The sequence below is a fragment of the Pantherophis guttatus genome, chromosome 5 (genome assembly GCF_059756535.1).
Source record: "Pantherophis guttatus breed Tessera chromosome 5, ASM5975653v1, whole genome shotgun sequence".
In the NCBI taxonomy this organism is placed as follows: Eukaryota; Metazoa; Chordata; class Lepidosauria; order Squamata; family Colubridae; genus Pantherophis; species Pantherophis guttatus.
Genome location: NC_142067.1, coordinates 47432038 through 47448591, shown reverse-complemented (window position 1 = coordinate 47448591; position 16554 = coordinate 47432038). Strand labels below are relative to the sequence as shown.

Below are 16554 nucleotides of genomic sequence, written 5' to 3'. Positions count from 1 at the left end.
TCTAATTTTACCCTTTCTCTTTCCTTCTTTTCCCAAGTCACTTACCTCACCGAACCTGCATTCTTCTGCTTATTTTTTTCGGTTTCTGCTAAAAAGAAGACGAATGAGTGGGTTTGAGAAAGTGATTTCTATGTATGAGAGTCAGTGGCTGTTATATTCAAATAGGCATTTTATAAATGTAGCTGTGGTTTTCATCGAAGTGACAAAACTAATATTGTAACCATGCCACATGTTTTTCCCCTTTCATACATGTATGTAGATATTAAAAGGGCAAAGCTTACACTCTGAAAATGGTTTTATCAGTTTGATCTTCCTTTCCCATGAATTGCTGAAATAAGTAATTTAGGTTACCGTTACATTTAAAGACTGTTATTTAACAGCTACTTCTTTTCTCCTTTAGTCTAGAAAATTAAGAATTTTCTGTGTACATGTACACAGACACATGCACGCAGCCTTCACTGGAATATCAAATGGTGCAATTTAATGAGTTTCTGCAGTAATACTACACAAATTCTAGCACTAAAAATTCATAAGTATCAAGTCAATGTTAAGAGATACAATCTATATGCACTGAAGTAACTCTAGAAACTAAAGAATGAAAATATATACTTCAAATTGCTTAATAATTATGCAACTTTTAAATCAACCAAAGAGTTTAAATCTTAAAGCTTTATGAGCCCCAGTGACATCAGTGCAGCAAGGTGTTTCAGCTAGAGGTCTACAATAAGTAAATAGTAATAGTAAATTTTCTACTTCTATAGTTTTATTCATTCTTCCCTGTAATAATCTGAGCAGATTATTACAAAGAAAAAATAATTGTTCCTTAAAGAACTGAAATCCGATGACAGTGATATGTCAATATATTTCTTAAAATGTAAAACATTTTCAATGAAATATTAATTAAAATAATAAAATGATCATTCAAAATCATAAATATAAAATGTTAAATGAACTACCTTATGAACTGAAATGTTTCTTCATTTCCAGTTACAACTGGTTACATAAAATTAAAGAGAAATTGATGGGAAATGGAGGCCATGACAGGATCTGCAACACTTCTGCACTGATGACTTGAAAAAACCAGTAGGACTTTTCAGTATTTTTGCAGCCTGAACCTGGTAGTCAGTATGCACCAATATTAAGTCCAGGTTCTGATACTTTTATGCAGTATAACAATAACCAAAAAGTGACAATTTGATATCAAAATGCAGCATAAGTGGTACATTATACGTATTAGGTACAGATCAAACCAGCTAGAAAACTTCTGGAGCATTCCATTCTTTCTTTGGACAATACTGATTCAGACATTCACCAACTGGATGTCTTTTGGAATGTAACCCCTCAAATTAAAAGTGTTTTGTGGTATTTCAAATGTGGGGTTTTGTGCAATATTGGCCTGTTCAGGTATGAAAAAAATATAGAATGCTGACTTTTGCATAATCCTGGTTATTATATTCCTCACTATAGAGCCCCCCCCCATTTGTATAATTTTCAATAACAATGTAAAATTTGATACCCTGTTTCCCCCAAAATAAGACATCCCCTGATAATAAGCCCAATCGGGGTTTTGAGCGCATGACAATAAGGCCAAGTGCTTATTTCAGGGTTCAAAAAAATATAAGGCAGGGTCTTATTTTCGGGGAAGCACGGTATTTCAATTAAGTAGACAACTTATAACTTACAAATTGAAAGAAAAAGTAAAATAAGTAAAATAAAAATGAATTAATGTATAGTTATTACACATGACTGTAGATAATGCTAGTATTTTCCAGGAAGTTGCAGAAGTTGTTTTCTAGGAAAATGCAGAAGTTGTTTTAAAAAAAATCCCCCCCCCCAAAAAAATCATACAGTACCAAATTTTTATCAAGTGTGCTGTATTATGTATGCCCTCTGGTGGTAGCAGTTAGTAACTGTTGAAAATGCTTCAGGTAAATTTTCATTTAATGTAAAAAAACAGCCCTATTGTTATATATATAAAAAACAATAGATAAGAGCTGCGGTGGCGCAGTGGTTAGAGTGCAGTACTGCAGGCTGTTTCTGCTGATCACCGGATACCAGCAGTTTGGCAGATCGAATCTCACCAGGCTCAAAGTTGACTCAGCCTTCCGAGGTGAGTAAAATGAGGACCCAGATTGTTGGGGCAATATGCTGACTCTGTAAACCGCTTAGAGAGGGCTGTAAAGCACTGTGAAGCAGTATATAAGTCTAAGTGCTATTGCTATATATATATATTAATAGATAGATAGATAGATAGATAGATAGATAGATAGATAGATAGATAGATAGATAGATAGATAGATATAGATAGGCACTAGGCTACTTGCAGAGACATATAAGGTAAGCAAACAATGTTAGTAATTTTCTGCCCCTACACAAAATGATTAGGATCTTTCTACAATTAACTCTAGTAATTTCTTCTTCAGCCACCTTTGATTTTGCATGCACTCTGTGGAAGAGATTTGTGAAATTTAAAAGTTGTACGTTACTTTATGGAGTCATGTTGGCACAGTGGTTAGTATGTATGACCCAATTAATTCATGGCCCTACTCACACAGGACGACACACTCTGGACTTGACTTTTGTCTCTGGTCAGTGGATGAATGATCTTGAGATAGGGGATATAGCGATTGAGCCCTTGTCATGGTCAGATCATTCCCTTCTTAGGCTTGACTTTTTAACCACCACACCCCGCCGCGGGGAAGCAGAACAGACTAGGTGGTTCCGCCCTAGGTGCCTGATGGATCCTGATAGGTTCCAGACGGAGGTTGGGCCACTTCCTGAGGCTCTGACTCATGGCTCGGCTGAAGAACTGGTGGCCGCCTGGGACAGGGCGGCTGCTGGCACTTTGGATCGAGTCGTGCCTTTGCGGCCTCTGACCCATTGCCAAGTTTACTTGGCTCCTTGGTTTTCCGAGGAGCTGAGGGAGATGAAGTGCCGGAAAAGACGCCTGGAGAACGGTTGGAGGACCAGCCGTTCCAAATCTGACCGAACACTGGTGAGGTCTCACATTAAGACCTACCTAGTGGCGATAAAAACGGCAAAATGTAACTATTTTTCTGCCCTTATCGCATCTGCAGATAATCGCCCAGCTGTCCTGTTTAGGGTGACCCGCTCCCTTCTCCATCTGGGAGCACGGGAGGATCCCTTGCAGGGTCGGGCTGAGGATTTTGTGCAGTATCTACACGATAAAATCACTCAAATTCGGGAAGGCTTGGTCTCTGACTGGGTAGGTTCAGGCGGGATGATGGAGGCAGGTCTTGAGAATGTTATCTGGGAAGAGTTTGACCCTGTGGCTCCTGAGGACAGGGACAGGATTCTGGGATGGCTAAATGTGACTTTTATTGGACCCGTGTCCCTCCTGGTTGGTGCTGGCCTCACGGGAGGTGACGCGAGCCTGGCTCCAGGGGATTATTAACACTTCTTTGAGTGAGGGTGTCTTGCCTTCTGCCTTGAAAGAGGCGGTGATGAGGCCCCTCCTCAAGAAGCCCTCTCTGGATCCGGCTGTTTTGGCTAACTACCGTCCAGTCTCCAACCTTCGCTTTGTGGCGAAGGTTGTTGAGAGTGTGGTGGCACAACAGCTCCCACAGTACCTGGATGAAGCTGTCTATCTAGATCCGCTCCAGTCTCGCTTCAGGCCTGGGCACAGCATGGAAACGGCATTGGTCGCATTGGTGGATGATCTCTGGAGGGCTCGGGATAGGGGTTGTTCCTCTATCCTAGTCCTATTAGACCTCTCAGCGGCTTTTGATACCATTGACCATGGTATCATGCTGCGCCGGTTGGGGGGGTTGGGGGTGGGGGCCACCGTTTTACGGTGGTTCTCCTATCTCTCTGACCGGTTGCAGTCGGTGTTGGCGGGGAGGGCAGAGGTCGACCCCGACGCACCTTGTTTGTGGGGTGCCACAGTGGTTGGTCCTCTCACCCCTCCTGTTCAACATTTATGTGAAGCCGCTGGGCAAGATCATCTGTGGTTTTGGGGTGGAGTTCCATCAGTACACTGATGATACTTAGCTGTACATCTCCACCCCAGGCCATCCCAATGATGCCCTTGAAGTGATGTCCTGGTGCCTAGAGGCCGTGCGGGTCTGGATGGGGAGAAACAGGCTCCGACTCAACCCTTCCAAGACCGAGTGGCTGTGGCTTCCGGCATCCCGATATAGCCAGCTGGTGCCATTGCTGGCTATTGGGGGCGAGTTACTGGCCCCCACGGAGAGGGCTTGCAACTTGGGCGACCTCCTGGACGCACGGCTGTCTTTAGAAGAGCATATGACGGCCGTGGCCAGGGGGTCTTTTTATCAGGTCCACCTCATTTGCCAGTTGCGTCCCTTTCTGGATCGGGACTCCCTACGCACGGTCACTCAGGCACTCGTCACCTCCCGCCTGGACTACTGTAATGCTTTCTACATGGGGCTCCCTTTGAGGAGCACCCGGAGGCTCCAACTGGTGCAGAATGCGGCCACGTGGGGGATTATGGGAGCAACGGGACGCTCCCATGTGACGCCTCTCCTGCACGAGCTGCATTGGCTCCCGGTGGTCTTCCTGGTGTGCTTCAAGGTGTTGGTTACCATCTTTAAAGCGCTCCATGGCTTAGGGCCTGGGTATTTACGGGACCGCCTTCTGCCACCGATAGCCTCCCACCGGCCAGTACGCTCCCACAGAGAGGGACTCCTCATTGTCGGCCAGACAATGTCGGCTGGCAACCCCCAGGGGGAGGGCCTTCTCTGTGGCAGCACCTGTCTCTGGAACGACCTGCCCCCAGAGATACGTAGGATCCCAGATCTCCGTGCTTTTTGCTGTGCCCTTAAAACTTTCTTATTTCATCAAGCCGGGCTGGCTTAACCCTCCCCCCTTTAGATATTTTTAATTGTAAATGGATTTTAGTTGAGGTGTTTTAAATTTATTGGGCCAAAATTTTGTTTAATTCTTTTTAAAATTTTAAATTTTGTATCTGATGTTTTTATTCCTGGCTGTTCACTGCCCTGAGTCCTGTGGGAGAAGGGCGGTATAGAAATCTAATAAAATAAATAATAAATAAATAAATAATAAATGTAGTATTGCAGGCTAATTCAGCTCATTGCCAGGAGTTTGATCCTCACTGGGTCAAGGTTGACTCAGTTTTCCATCCTTCCAAGGTAAGTAAAATGATTGTTGGGGAGCAATATGCTGATTCTGTAAACCACGTAGAGAGTGCTGTAAAGCACCATGAAGCAATGTATAAATTTAATTGCTATTGCTATTCACTTGGTCCTCATTAGAGTGGCAGGGCCTCCCATCCAGATTGAGAATTCATTTTCGGGAAGCTGATCAATTAAAATACACACCTGGAGAGAGATCTCTAAAGGATTTTTCCCCTGGGGTGTAGCTCTCCAGCCTTCAACCAAAGGGACTGGCATTCCTTCAGTTTTTATGACCCTCCCAATCAGGGTGAGTCAAAGAACTTCCCCTTGGAACCCTCCAAAAACAGCTGTAAACTGGCAAACGGCTTGTGGAGTTTGTCTCCAATGCTATTTGCATGGGGGGGGGCTGGGGGGCTGCAATCTGTTCAGGGTTGAAGCCGCTGTTTTGAAATTCACTTTTCAAATGGACAATAAGTTGTGCCTTTCTCTTCTTAATCACCTTCAAAGACTTTTATTCTTTTTTAAGTTAAGTTAAAAAGAGGCTTATTTAGATCTTGCTACATTATTTTGCTTTAAATAAAACAAAATTTGAAAGAGAATTCAATCCTAGGCAGCGACAGATGATTTTATTGGGGCGCAAAGATAAAAAATCTGCTGCAAATTCCACATAGATGTCAGGAAGGGCATCCAGCCAGTAAACATTCAACTTCACTCAGTTATCTCCACCTCAATAAAAGGGATTATAGGTCATAAAAAGAAAAAAAAATCACTTGATCCTCATTATTGAATCATACTTAACTTTTTTAATGAGGTAAGCAGATCCTCATTTTTTTAAATTCATCTAAATATCGATGAGATAAATTGTTGGCCTGAAAAAGTATTTACAAGCTGCTTACAAAAAGGTTGCTAACATTTACAGAACTATAGCACAGGTGGATGATGCTACATTGAAGACGAACCTTCACAATTAAAAACTTTCGCTCCAGAGTGCCAACTTAATTCAGTTTTCAAACAGCCATCTGCTAGATGCCATAAGTAAAAAGACTCAAGGTTTTTTTAACCTTAAAAGGGTTGTAAGTAGAACCTTATCTGACTAAGGGAATTAATGAATACTTTAGTCAATTATTTTTTCTACAAAATAAAATTTCATTCTTTTCATTTATTGAAAAGATTTTTTGGTGAAGCATATTTATACATTAAAAGTTGTTACAAATATGTAAATGTTCTAATGCGTACAGAAGTTCATGCTAAATCTTTAGAAATGGAGAAGGAATGTATAATGTATACATTATAATGTATAATTTACTTTCTGCTTACTGATATTTCTTCATATTCTGGGCTGGAGCAACAAAACAATGACTAAATCTAACTTTGTAATTTATTTAAAATGAAGTTCACATTTGATAAAACATGTTTATACTTGGTAGAGAGTATAATTATAGTTCTGTAAAGCAGCAATTTATGTTTTCATTACTCATTAATGTGCTTTGCTGTAAATTTCTCAAGCTGAAAACACCTTGAAATTAATCTCTCATATTGAATTATTATAATGAACAAAAAAATTAAACATTTCTCAAAAGTATATAATGCATGCCCTCACTATTCCTAATTAATGTATGCCAAATAAAATATTCTGTGTTCTATAAAATGCAAAAGATAAAAGTAGCAATAGCACTTAGACTTCTGTACCACTTCATAGTGCTTTACAGCCCTCTCTAAGCGACGGAGTCAGCATATTTCCCCCTCAATCTGGGTTCTCATTTGACAGACTTCAGAAGGATGGAACATCTAGTCAACCTTGAGCTGTCAAGATCAAACTCCTGGCAATGGGGATGCAGTGTTAGCCTGCAATACTGCATTCTAACCACTGCACCACCACAACCCAGTATTCTTGTGTCAACCTCACAACCTGCACTTCTGCAGTTGCAATACTTGCCAATATTTTGGACATGGTTAATTCTTTATTCAACTTTCTAATGTGTCCAATGGTTATGGAAGGAAACTTTTATTATTTAAATTTATATGGCAGCCTATCTCAAACTCATGACTCTTGGATAAAAATAGCTAAAAACTATACTAAAAAAACCCCTATAATCTAAGGATGAAATTAAAACAAACACCAATAACAAATTAACTGAATAGCTGAATAGGTATTAGCTGGAACAGTTATTCCACATATCCATGTCATCAAGTCCAGGTGACAAATGCAGGATCAGGATCAATCTCAGATCTGGTCATTCAGTTTGCAGGTTACATCTAGCCCTTTGCCTGTACAGCCTGTGACAGCAGGGGCCCTATTGGTTCGGATATACACAACCATCCCAGTTTCTCATGTGGCCTCTTGGAAAAATTAATTGCCCACCTCTGATCTAACTGAAATCAATCTTACTATGATTCAGCTGAAACATGTTCACAGTTCACACTCCCATAGTCTCCAGACATTTAGAAACTTCATAGCATTACTTGAATAATTAGGGGTGGAGATATAAGCCTGGCTGGGTGTCATCCGCATACTCTTTGGTATCTCAATCCATGCCATAAGATGAGCTCACCCCCTACAGTTTAATGTAAATATTAAACACAGTGTGGGGGAAGAAAGCCTTGCAGTGCCCAGCAAAAGCTCTTCTTTTTCTTCCCTGTATGAAAGCATAAAAGTAAAACACTGAGAGCCAAGGAATGTAGGTGTGTAAGGAAGAACAGAAAGAACAGAAAGGGATTTGCAGCTGAGAGTGGAATAAGTCATCTGAATAGACAACTGATAGTAAAAAAAAAACAAAAAAACAAAAAAACCAGGAAGGACTTCACAAAGCCAGCAGCAAACAAGCTGAAAGAGAGTCCAGCAGTTTCATCACTCAGCAGCAACAAGGAGCAGCATCTGGAAAAACACCTTCCTTTTCTCACCCCAGCACAGATTGAGAAATTGCCAAAGCAATTTAGAACAGCAGACAGCACCAGAAAGCAACTTGAAGGTGGCTAAGCTCTTTGGTATAAGCTCCAGCAACAAAGAATAGACTAATAAGATGTAGACATAGATGTTATTATAGGTACTCAGGTAATCCTCATTTATTGAGGACGATTTGTATGGACCTCGATTGTTAAGCAAAGAACTCACTAAGTGGGAACTGACGTGACTGAGACTGTTTTCCCGATTCCCCCACCCTTTGGAATGTTCATCTGGATACTGGGATAATTAGCAAGAATGGAATTAATGTTTGTACTTACATTTATTGGAAAAGGATTACAAGAGAGTAAGCAGATCATAGACAAAGGAGAATACACAAAAAATATGCTGACATTGGCAGTCCTGAGCACAGTACACAAACTGCTGGTGTTATTTTCCATTGTGTGCCTGCTTACTCTTATAATCCCTTCCTTTTCCAGTGTATAAAAATGCATTTTTTTCTTAATTATCCCAACAAAAGTGAGCATTGCCCAGATTGGATAAGTGAGGTAAAAGGATCTTAAGAATTGTCCCACAAACCACACTTTCTCATGAGTTGCATTCCAGTGACTATCTCACCATTGAACTCACCTGGCTGTTGAGCAGTAGATCCCTCTGGCCTTGTAACTGTGTTACAGGGCAATTCTTAATAAATTTCCTCTAAAAGGTTTCTCTCATCTCTCTTGTTTTTTACTGTTCATCCTGCAAATCCTAAATTAAGTGTCTATGCATAAATTAGGGGCAGGAGAGCATTAACAAAATAAGGTTTATTATTTTAGAACAAATTATTGGATTGGACATATTATTATCATACTTCCTTGAATAGTAATATTGTGAAAATGAATGGCATATATTTCAACTGATAGTAAGTGTTGTTTTCTTCTGTAATTCTCCCTCACCAACATCATAATTGAACTCATTTGTTTTTTCAACAGTCATGTATAGGATGCCATTGTGAAAGAGAATGAGTCCTCAATAGATTGTACCATACAGTAGAATCAAAATGCTATATATTACAATACATTCTTCTCAATTGTGTTTCCCTAACCCATGCAGATTACATGAGATGTCTTTAAAAATTCATCAAACTAAAGGAAAGCATTTTGTTTAAATGTTCAAATGAGTAATTCTGAGTGTTTTCAATTTTTTCACTTTGTCTAGAAACAATTATAAATAAAGCAATTCATACAGTTCTCTGGATATCTCACTTTACAGCCGTTTTACTTGGATGTAAATCAATTACACTGGCTTTTTAAAACAATTAAATCTCTCTAATTTTAAAAATAATTTGCATAAGAAATTTGGTATCAGCTGATAAGAACGTTTATACGCAATATATGCACATTCATTTGGACCATGAATATACTGTGTCTATAGAGAGACTAAATCATGTTATACTGGCTTGGTTCACATATCTGACTAGGTCACACTATAGTTTAATATTGTGAAATGGAACATTATAGTTTCTATTAATTCAATTATTGCAATCTCTTCATGTTTGAACCCACTGTTCAAACCATGGTGCAAACCTGATGCACTAACAAGACAGATTTTCATTCCTTATTTTATGATACTGGAGGTGGACTAGTCTGAATTGTGTTATGAACCACTGATGTTTCACCTCTTCTAATTGTACTCAAAAGTGGCTGGTCATGAGTCATTCTCAACTCTTGCTTAAACCCCAGAGGTACCCACGTACTCCTGCTTTAATCTCGGGTTTTAACAGAGAACTGCATTCCTGAGAACTCAGCCACCTTCAGGTGACATCCTGCTAGGTACCCAGCAAGAAGCCTCTGTGAAGATTTTTCTTCCAACAATTAAGTCAGTTATCCATCCCTGTGCTTCTTATTGGAGGTAACATTATGTCTTTGCTTCCTTGGCTCTGGCCATGGCAAAATATGTGGAGGTCTGAAATTTGCAGTTCTGTAGCAGAAATGTTTTCTTTCATATGTGCCTAAAATATTGAATTAGCTAGTAAATGGTCAAAAAACAGCAGGTAGAAACTGAAATGATTTAGAATCAAAATGGAAAGAGAAGGGACTTGGACACAGACACTTGATAGTGAGACTATTCTGGAGGAAAAAAATGGAAAGTTTTGGTGAAGGAAAATAAATATGGGATTGTTAAGGAGTAAAAGCAAGGAAGACAGAAAGGGACAGAGAAGGGTACTTTCAACCTAAGTTGAACATAAATATTGTATTGGTGAAGAATAAATTGTTGGGAAATATAAAGCTTTAATCAAGTACTTAGTTAATAGTATTTAATTAGTAGTATTTTTTAGCAGTAGAGTATTAGAAGAGAGAGAAAATAGAATTGTTATTAAGAAAAAATTATTTGGTAGTGTGACTTGACTGAAAAAATAGTGTAGATTTAATGTTGAATAGAAATGCAGTATTTATAGTAGGAAAACTAAACATCTTCCTGCTACATCCTATGTATTTGTACTTCTTCGTGTTTGCTATTTTTATGAATGTTTTGATGTCTGTTTTAAACCTTGTTGGCTACTTGCCATTATAATTGCAATTATTACTGTTGCTGTTTACTTGCTGGATTTGCCCTTCCTCAGGGCAATTTTTATTGCAGTAATTTGTGTGGGTCTGATTGGGCTGATGCTTGGAAATCTATTAAATCAAGTAAACTGCAACTTAATGAGCCATGGTGGTGCAGTGGTTAGAATGCAGTACTGCAGGCTACTTCTGCTGATTGATGGCTGCCAGCAGTTTCACAGTTCAAGTCTCACTGGCTCGAAGCTGACTCAGCCTTCCATCCTTCCAAGGTCAGTAAAATGACCAGATTGTTGGGGCAATATGCTGACTCTGTAAACCGCTTAAAGGGGGCTGTAAAGCACTGTGAAGCTGTATATAAGTGAGTGCTATTGCCATTTATCATACTGCAATGTCTGTATAAACACCATATGATTATATGGTGTTTAAAATTGTTGTGTTATAATGGTTTCTTGGAGTGAGCATATGTGGACTCATTACTTTACACAAATAGGGCCGTGCTGGAGAGTGCTTTGGAATGGATTTTCCACTGAAGGTTTGGCTAGATGGTAATAAAAATTAGTTAAATTCAAGAAGAATGATCAAGGAGAAGTGCATATAACTGCAAGACTTAGGGTGGGGGTAAAGTATATAGGCCCAGATTCTCCCAGCAGGTTTCTATGTATGAGAAAAATGATGGGCTAAGACTGGTAAGGAGATGCTACCCTTGTTGATAAGCATTCTGTCCTGAGACTTTACATGTACAAATACAACATATAAAAACAAAACAATGTTCTGTATGATGTAAAGAATGACACGGATATATTAAAAAATCAGATTTCACATAGAATAAATATGACAGCTAGTATCTTGAACAATTGCAAGACTTTTAGCTTTATTAACTATGATAAAGATTTCCATCTTTTTAGGAATTATCAATTCCCTTGATTGCCTCTATATTTCTATTTTTGTGGTGTACACACATTTCATATTACATTCCTAAAAACATAATTCTGCAGCTTTTCACAATTCTTGGTTCAGAAGTTAAATTGTACTCTCAAGAATCATTTCCAAATAACAGATTTAACTACTGTATATTAAACTATTATAATTTACTTCCCTATTGTAGAAATTTATGCATGAAAAAACCAAAGCAAGTATCTCCATATAAAGTTTATTACATAAGGGTTTTTTTCCCCAGGATTTTGCAAATGGCACTATTTCATTATAAATAATATAATTTAAGAGATTCTGCCGATTCCTCTTGTAAGGAATCCCATTAAGAAGCATGTATAATTGTTAAAATAAAGTGACAAAAAGCTAATAGGTGATTCAACCAAGGCCTCCTTAAAAGTAAAGAATGATGAAGTATGCAAAACAAATAGGCCACATGGTACATGTTAATATTAAGTGGGGGATTTAAAAAAAAAGTAATTCAGTTAAGGTTTATGTTAAAATTTGGAACATAAACATATGATCCCCAGGTTCTCATCTATTTGCAAAAGAGATATTATCAAGAAATTACTTATCATTAGCTATGGATGATTATAATGAAATAGAACCATTTATTGAATGGTTTGCATAAAAAAGATAGTCATGAATTATGTCTTATCTTTTTGTTACTTTATGGTTTTATGATTTTTTATTGTATATTAGTTTATTTTTTAATTGTATTCAAATAATAAAAAATAAAACATACCGGTACCTTTTTAAGAAATCAGATCCATACAATTTAAAAAAGCATAAATATATAATCTGAAGGCAGTATGTTAAATCATACTGATTGGCTCTAAAGTACATTAGAAAATACATCTTTTACTTAATTAATTAAGTACTTGATACTATATTACTTATTATCTCCTTTACATGTTAAATCAGCTGACTGTAAGAACAGTTCAACAATGAAACCAATCATACATTTCCACTCATTGGTTGTGTCCCAAGAAAGCAGGCAGCCATCTGTCAGGGTGCTTTAATATGGATTAGTGCACTAAGCAGAAGGTTTGATGGCCTAAATTGCTCCATTCAAGTAGGTAATTGCATGATCTTCAATTAATTTCATTTCTCTTTTGATATTTTCACATTTTTCGTGTCTGGGTCTCTTATAAAAATTTCAAACAGTATATTTTAAAATATTTGACAGGCAAATATTACCTATAGTAGATTTACTCTACTTCATTTCCTTCATAATGTAAAATTCATGAAATATGATGTTTCTTCAACTTTATACCACTGTTATGTCACCCATCCTGCATGCGTTTTCGTACTACAACAGAGAAAACATTAATAATGAATAAATGAATTTTAAAATTAAAGTATAAATAAACAATTATTCTAAACTTTCAAGCTATAAATTGTTATTGCTAGATATTTTAAATCAGATTGTTAAATGAACAAACTCCCCATCTAATGAAACTAGTTCAATTTCTTTAAAAGATTAATTATCCTAATATAGAGTTTCACTGCTTCTATATAGAATATTTAAACTAATTTGTGATTAAATACAAATGCTCTTCTTTATCTCAGCTCTCTTATAATGAACACTTAATTTGAATTTAAGTCAAATTCAGTAATCCAATTTATATTTTATAGAAGAGTGCATAATTTCCATGTCTGAAATAACAATGAAGGTCTGATGGTAAACAGTAAGAAAACTGGCCAAAAAGAGTTCCCAAAACCAAGAAATTAATTAAACTGGCAATTTATTTTCCTATAGCATTGTTTTTATAATATTTAGTTTATTCAAAAAGTTAAAATACAAAACGACAAAATATTTAAAAGAAAAAAACAAAATAAAAATCACAAGACATTAAAAATTGTCTTAAAATAAAAGAAAAAAAGACTAAGACATATACACGTATCTTTCCTAGTTGAATGTTGATTGATAGAATACAACATGCTAGCATCCGCCATGCATGTGAATTTGTTGAGGCCTGGTATTCTACAAAAGGAGCAATTAACAAACATATTGACCTAGATCCAGCATATGAATATATAAGACAGACCTTTCAAACAATCAATCAACAAAATAGCCAATCAGCTGCTCAGAATTTAACTATAGCTCCAAACAAACAAACAAACAAACAACTAACCAACTGACCATACTGGCACACAAGATATTTATAAGCTAAGGAGAATAGGACAAGACAGTCCTGCTGATGATGTTACCTAGTCTGGTAATGAAATGTTCGGAAACTAAATTGAAACAAGCTTGGAGAGCAAACCACTGCCAAAATCTAAAACCCGAGCTACAAATGTTTTCATTATTTCAGAATATAACAGTGTTAATTTCCCAACCCTTGCAAAATAGGCAAAAATAATTTTAAACTATTAAAATTGTTTTCAAATTGTTAACCTATCATATATATATTATATTAATAACAAAAGTTAACAGGAAAAATAATAACATATTATATAAAAGTATAAATGTAATAAGAATTATTAATAGTAATAAAAGACAAATTTGAAATTCCAAAAACCCTGTTAACAAACTGTTATTGTAATCAATTTGTAGAAAATTTACCATGGCTTGAGTCCCAAATCATCCCAAAAAATTAATTGGTCCTGGATCAAAATCCACGTTTGTTTAATAACATTTCTTATTAATTGCTGATTGATTGAACACAGAAGGGCCAATGTCCAAAGCCAATTTATTTCCCCCCCAAAAAACCCAGTTAAGATCATTCCTCAATTAAAATTAATAAATCCATTTCCAACTCTCCTTCACAGCCCTTAAAAAAGACCCATTTGCCAATTATCCACCCAGAGAATTCTCTGCTTAAAATTATATAAAAGAACAGGGTTGAGCTTCCAAACGGTATATAAAATCAATTCTGTAATTTCTAAGTCCTTGTTTTCTGAATATTTTTTAGTCTGTGTTGTTTCTGAGTCCATATTTATTCCTTTTGGGGTTTAAAGTATTTATAGAGTCGGTTTCTTCAGAACATTTTCTACAGTCTTTAGGAGTTCATCAAATATTTCAGAAAAAAAATCAGCTAATGACTGCATGTTGCTAGGCATTCTCTCACTCTTCCTCAGCCTCCTCCTTTTCTCTGTAATCTGGTATGTTGTTGTTCAATGAAGTAGATAAGTAAAGCAGGGAATGAACAAAAGAACAGAGGATATTTTATGACTATTTTTATCCAAAGGCTTTTTGCAGGTTAATAAAATGCAGATTACCTGCATGGAATAGTCAATAATATATAATTCAAATATAAACACTTTTACCATTCAAAGGCACACGGTATGTTTCCATAAAGAAAAGCAGAAGTTGATTAAGAACAGCCAAATAAAGAGGGAGAGCAGGAAAAACAGAATCCAGCAGGGGCTTGAAATGAATCAACATTCAGCATTTAAAAAAACAAAAGCAGATTCAAAAAATGAAGTTAAAAGTCCCAGGCGTGCTTACGACAACATTCTGCCAGTAGGAAGAAATATAAAGACCACTGACTTTCTGGCTACTCCCACAAGGAGCTGCAACATTCAAGATTCCCCTCCTGGCTGTGTACGCAGCCATCCAAAAGTTGTCTTGAGTCATTCTTAAGTGTCCCCATTCAAATCCAGGGGGCAAGACTGCCAAAGAACCAGCTCTGGCAGCAAACACAGCAGATCCTAAGAGAAAAAAAGTCCCTTACCCTTCAGCAGCCATCTTGGGGAGGAGTCCTCTTATAGCATTGTTGTATAAGATGTGTTTTTAAAATAAAAATAAAAATTGTAAGTATTTATAGAAGCCCACTAATAGGATGATTTACTCTATTTTCTCTGACCTTTCAGAAATAACCTTTTCTCCCCTAAATATTAAATCTTCCAAGTCACAGGTGTCAAACACGATCACGTCATGTGACATCACATGATGTATCAACATTTTTTGCCTTTGTGGAGTCGGGATGGGCATGGCCTGGGCATGACGCATCCAGCCCACGGGCTGCTAGTTTGACACCCCTGCACTAGGTTGTTAAAGTTACAATGGCTGAAATATTAAAGGGGAAAGTATCATTTTTCAAGAAAAAAAATGCATTTGCGCTTACTTGAAGTACAAAATGCAGTCCATACAGATAACAGTTGCTATATTCACAGTGATATAACTCCATATACATTACGGGCAAAGTTTTCCATAAGTGCTGATGTAATAGTTTATATAACACTGCTAAATAAGCTAATTGCTCACTCATATCTTTTTGAATCCAATCCAATAATTTAAGATAAAAGTAGGTAATGTGTTAATGAGACCTTAGTAATATAAAATTGCTAAGTTAAAAAACAATTTATAGCTTTTACCCCAGAGAAGCCATTTTATCTGTGCATATTCTAACTCACATTTAAACATATTCAAGCATAAGACTATCTTAAAATTGGGTTCAGAGGTATGATAGAGATTCTAAATCTATTACAGTTCTCTAAATTCATGTTGAACTTTGCACAAGTCTTTATATAGTGTGGGGGACTCCTGTTTTCAGATGTTGCCAAAATAAATATTTGTATATCCTGTCTCTTCATTTTCCAAATATTTCTGAAATAATTGTGAAAAATTTTTTTAGCTAGTTTTATTCTCAAAGCCTCTAAATGTAAGAAACTACAAAGAGCTATACAAGGAAGTGTAGTGTATATAATGGTCTTCATTAAAGGAGAAAGTAACATTTGGGGCACAAATATCTATGATGAAGATATAACAATCATGAAATTGAACACAATTTTTTTATAAGTTCTATTAATGAATGCTTACATACTCCACATCTGGTAAAGCTAAAAAGAAAACTGAACATATGTTATTTTATATATTCCTGCAATTGAAACAATATGCTGAATATAGTCAACTTAATTATCTCAATAAAAATACTTAAAATGTGTTATTGGGCCTAGTAAGACTTTGATATATATTTCTTTTAACATAACACAACATAAACCATACTTTAGATGAGCAGAGGAAAGAGAATACATTTCAAAAATAATGCTTCATCGAGTCCTTAATATAGAGGGCAATAGGAAAAGACTGGTAGTGATTGTTATAATAAAT

The 16554-nt window shown here is 36.7% G+C and overlaps 1 protein-coding gene and 1 non-coding gene across 4 annotated transcripts in view; both read right to left on the bottom strand.

Annotated features, from left to right (window-relative positions):
- The window catches only part of CXADR (CXADR cell adhesion molecule), a 61099-nt gene that overhangs the window by 15130 nt on the left and 29415 nt on the right, over positions 1-16554 (bottom strand). Inside the window, exon 8 of one of the 3 annotated variants that reach the window (XM_034423953.3) lies at positions 12500-12807. The exons of 1 other annotated variant lie outside the window; for it this stretch is intronic. In XM_034423953.3, coding sequence (XP_034279844.2) covers positions 12766-12807 — 42 coding nt within the window. In that variant the 3' untranslated portion in view covers positions 12500-12765. Of the gene's footprint in view, positions 1-12499; positions 12808-13226; positions 14601-16554 lie in introns of those variants that run through there. One more of the 3 variants, XM_034423725.3, reaches the window with a different exon arrangement.
- Positions 9633-9891, bottom strand: LOC148113351 (Nuclear RNase P). The gene has a single exon (XR_015728333.1).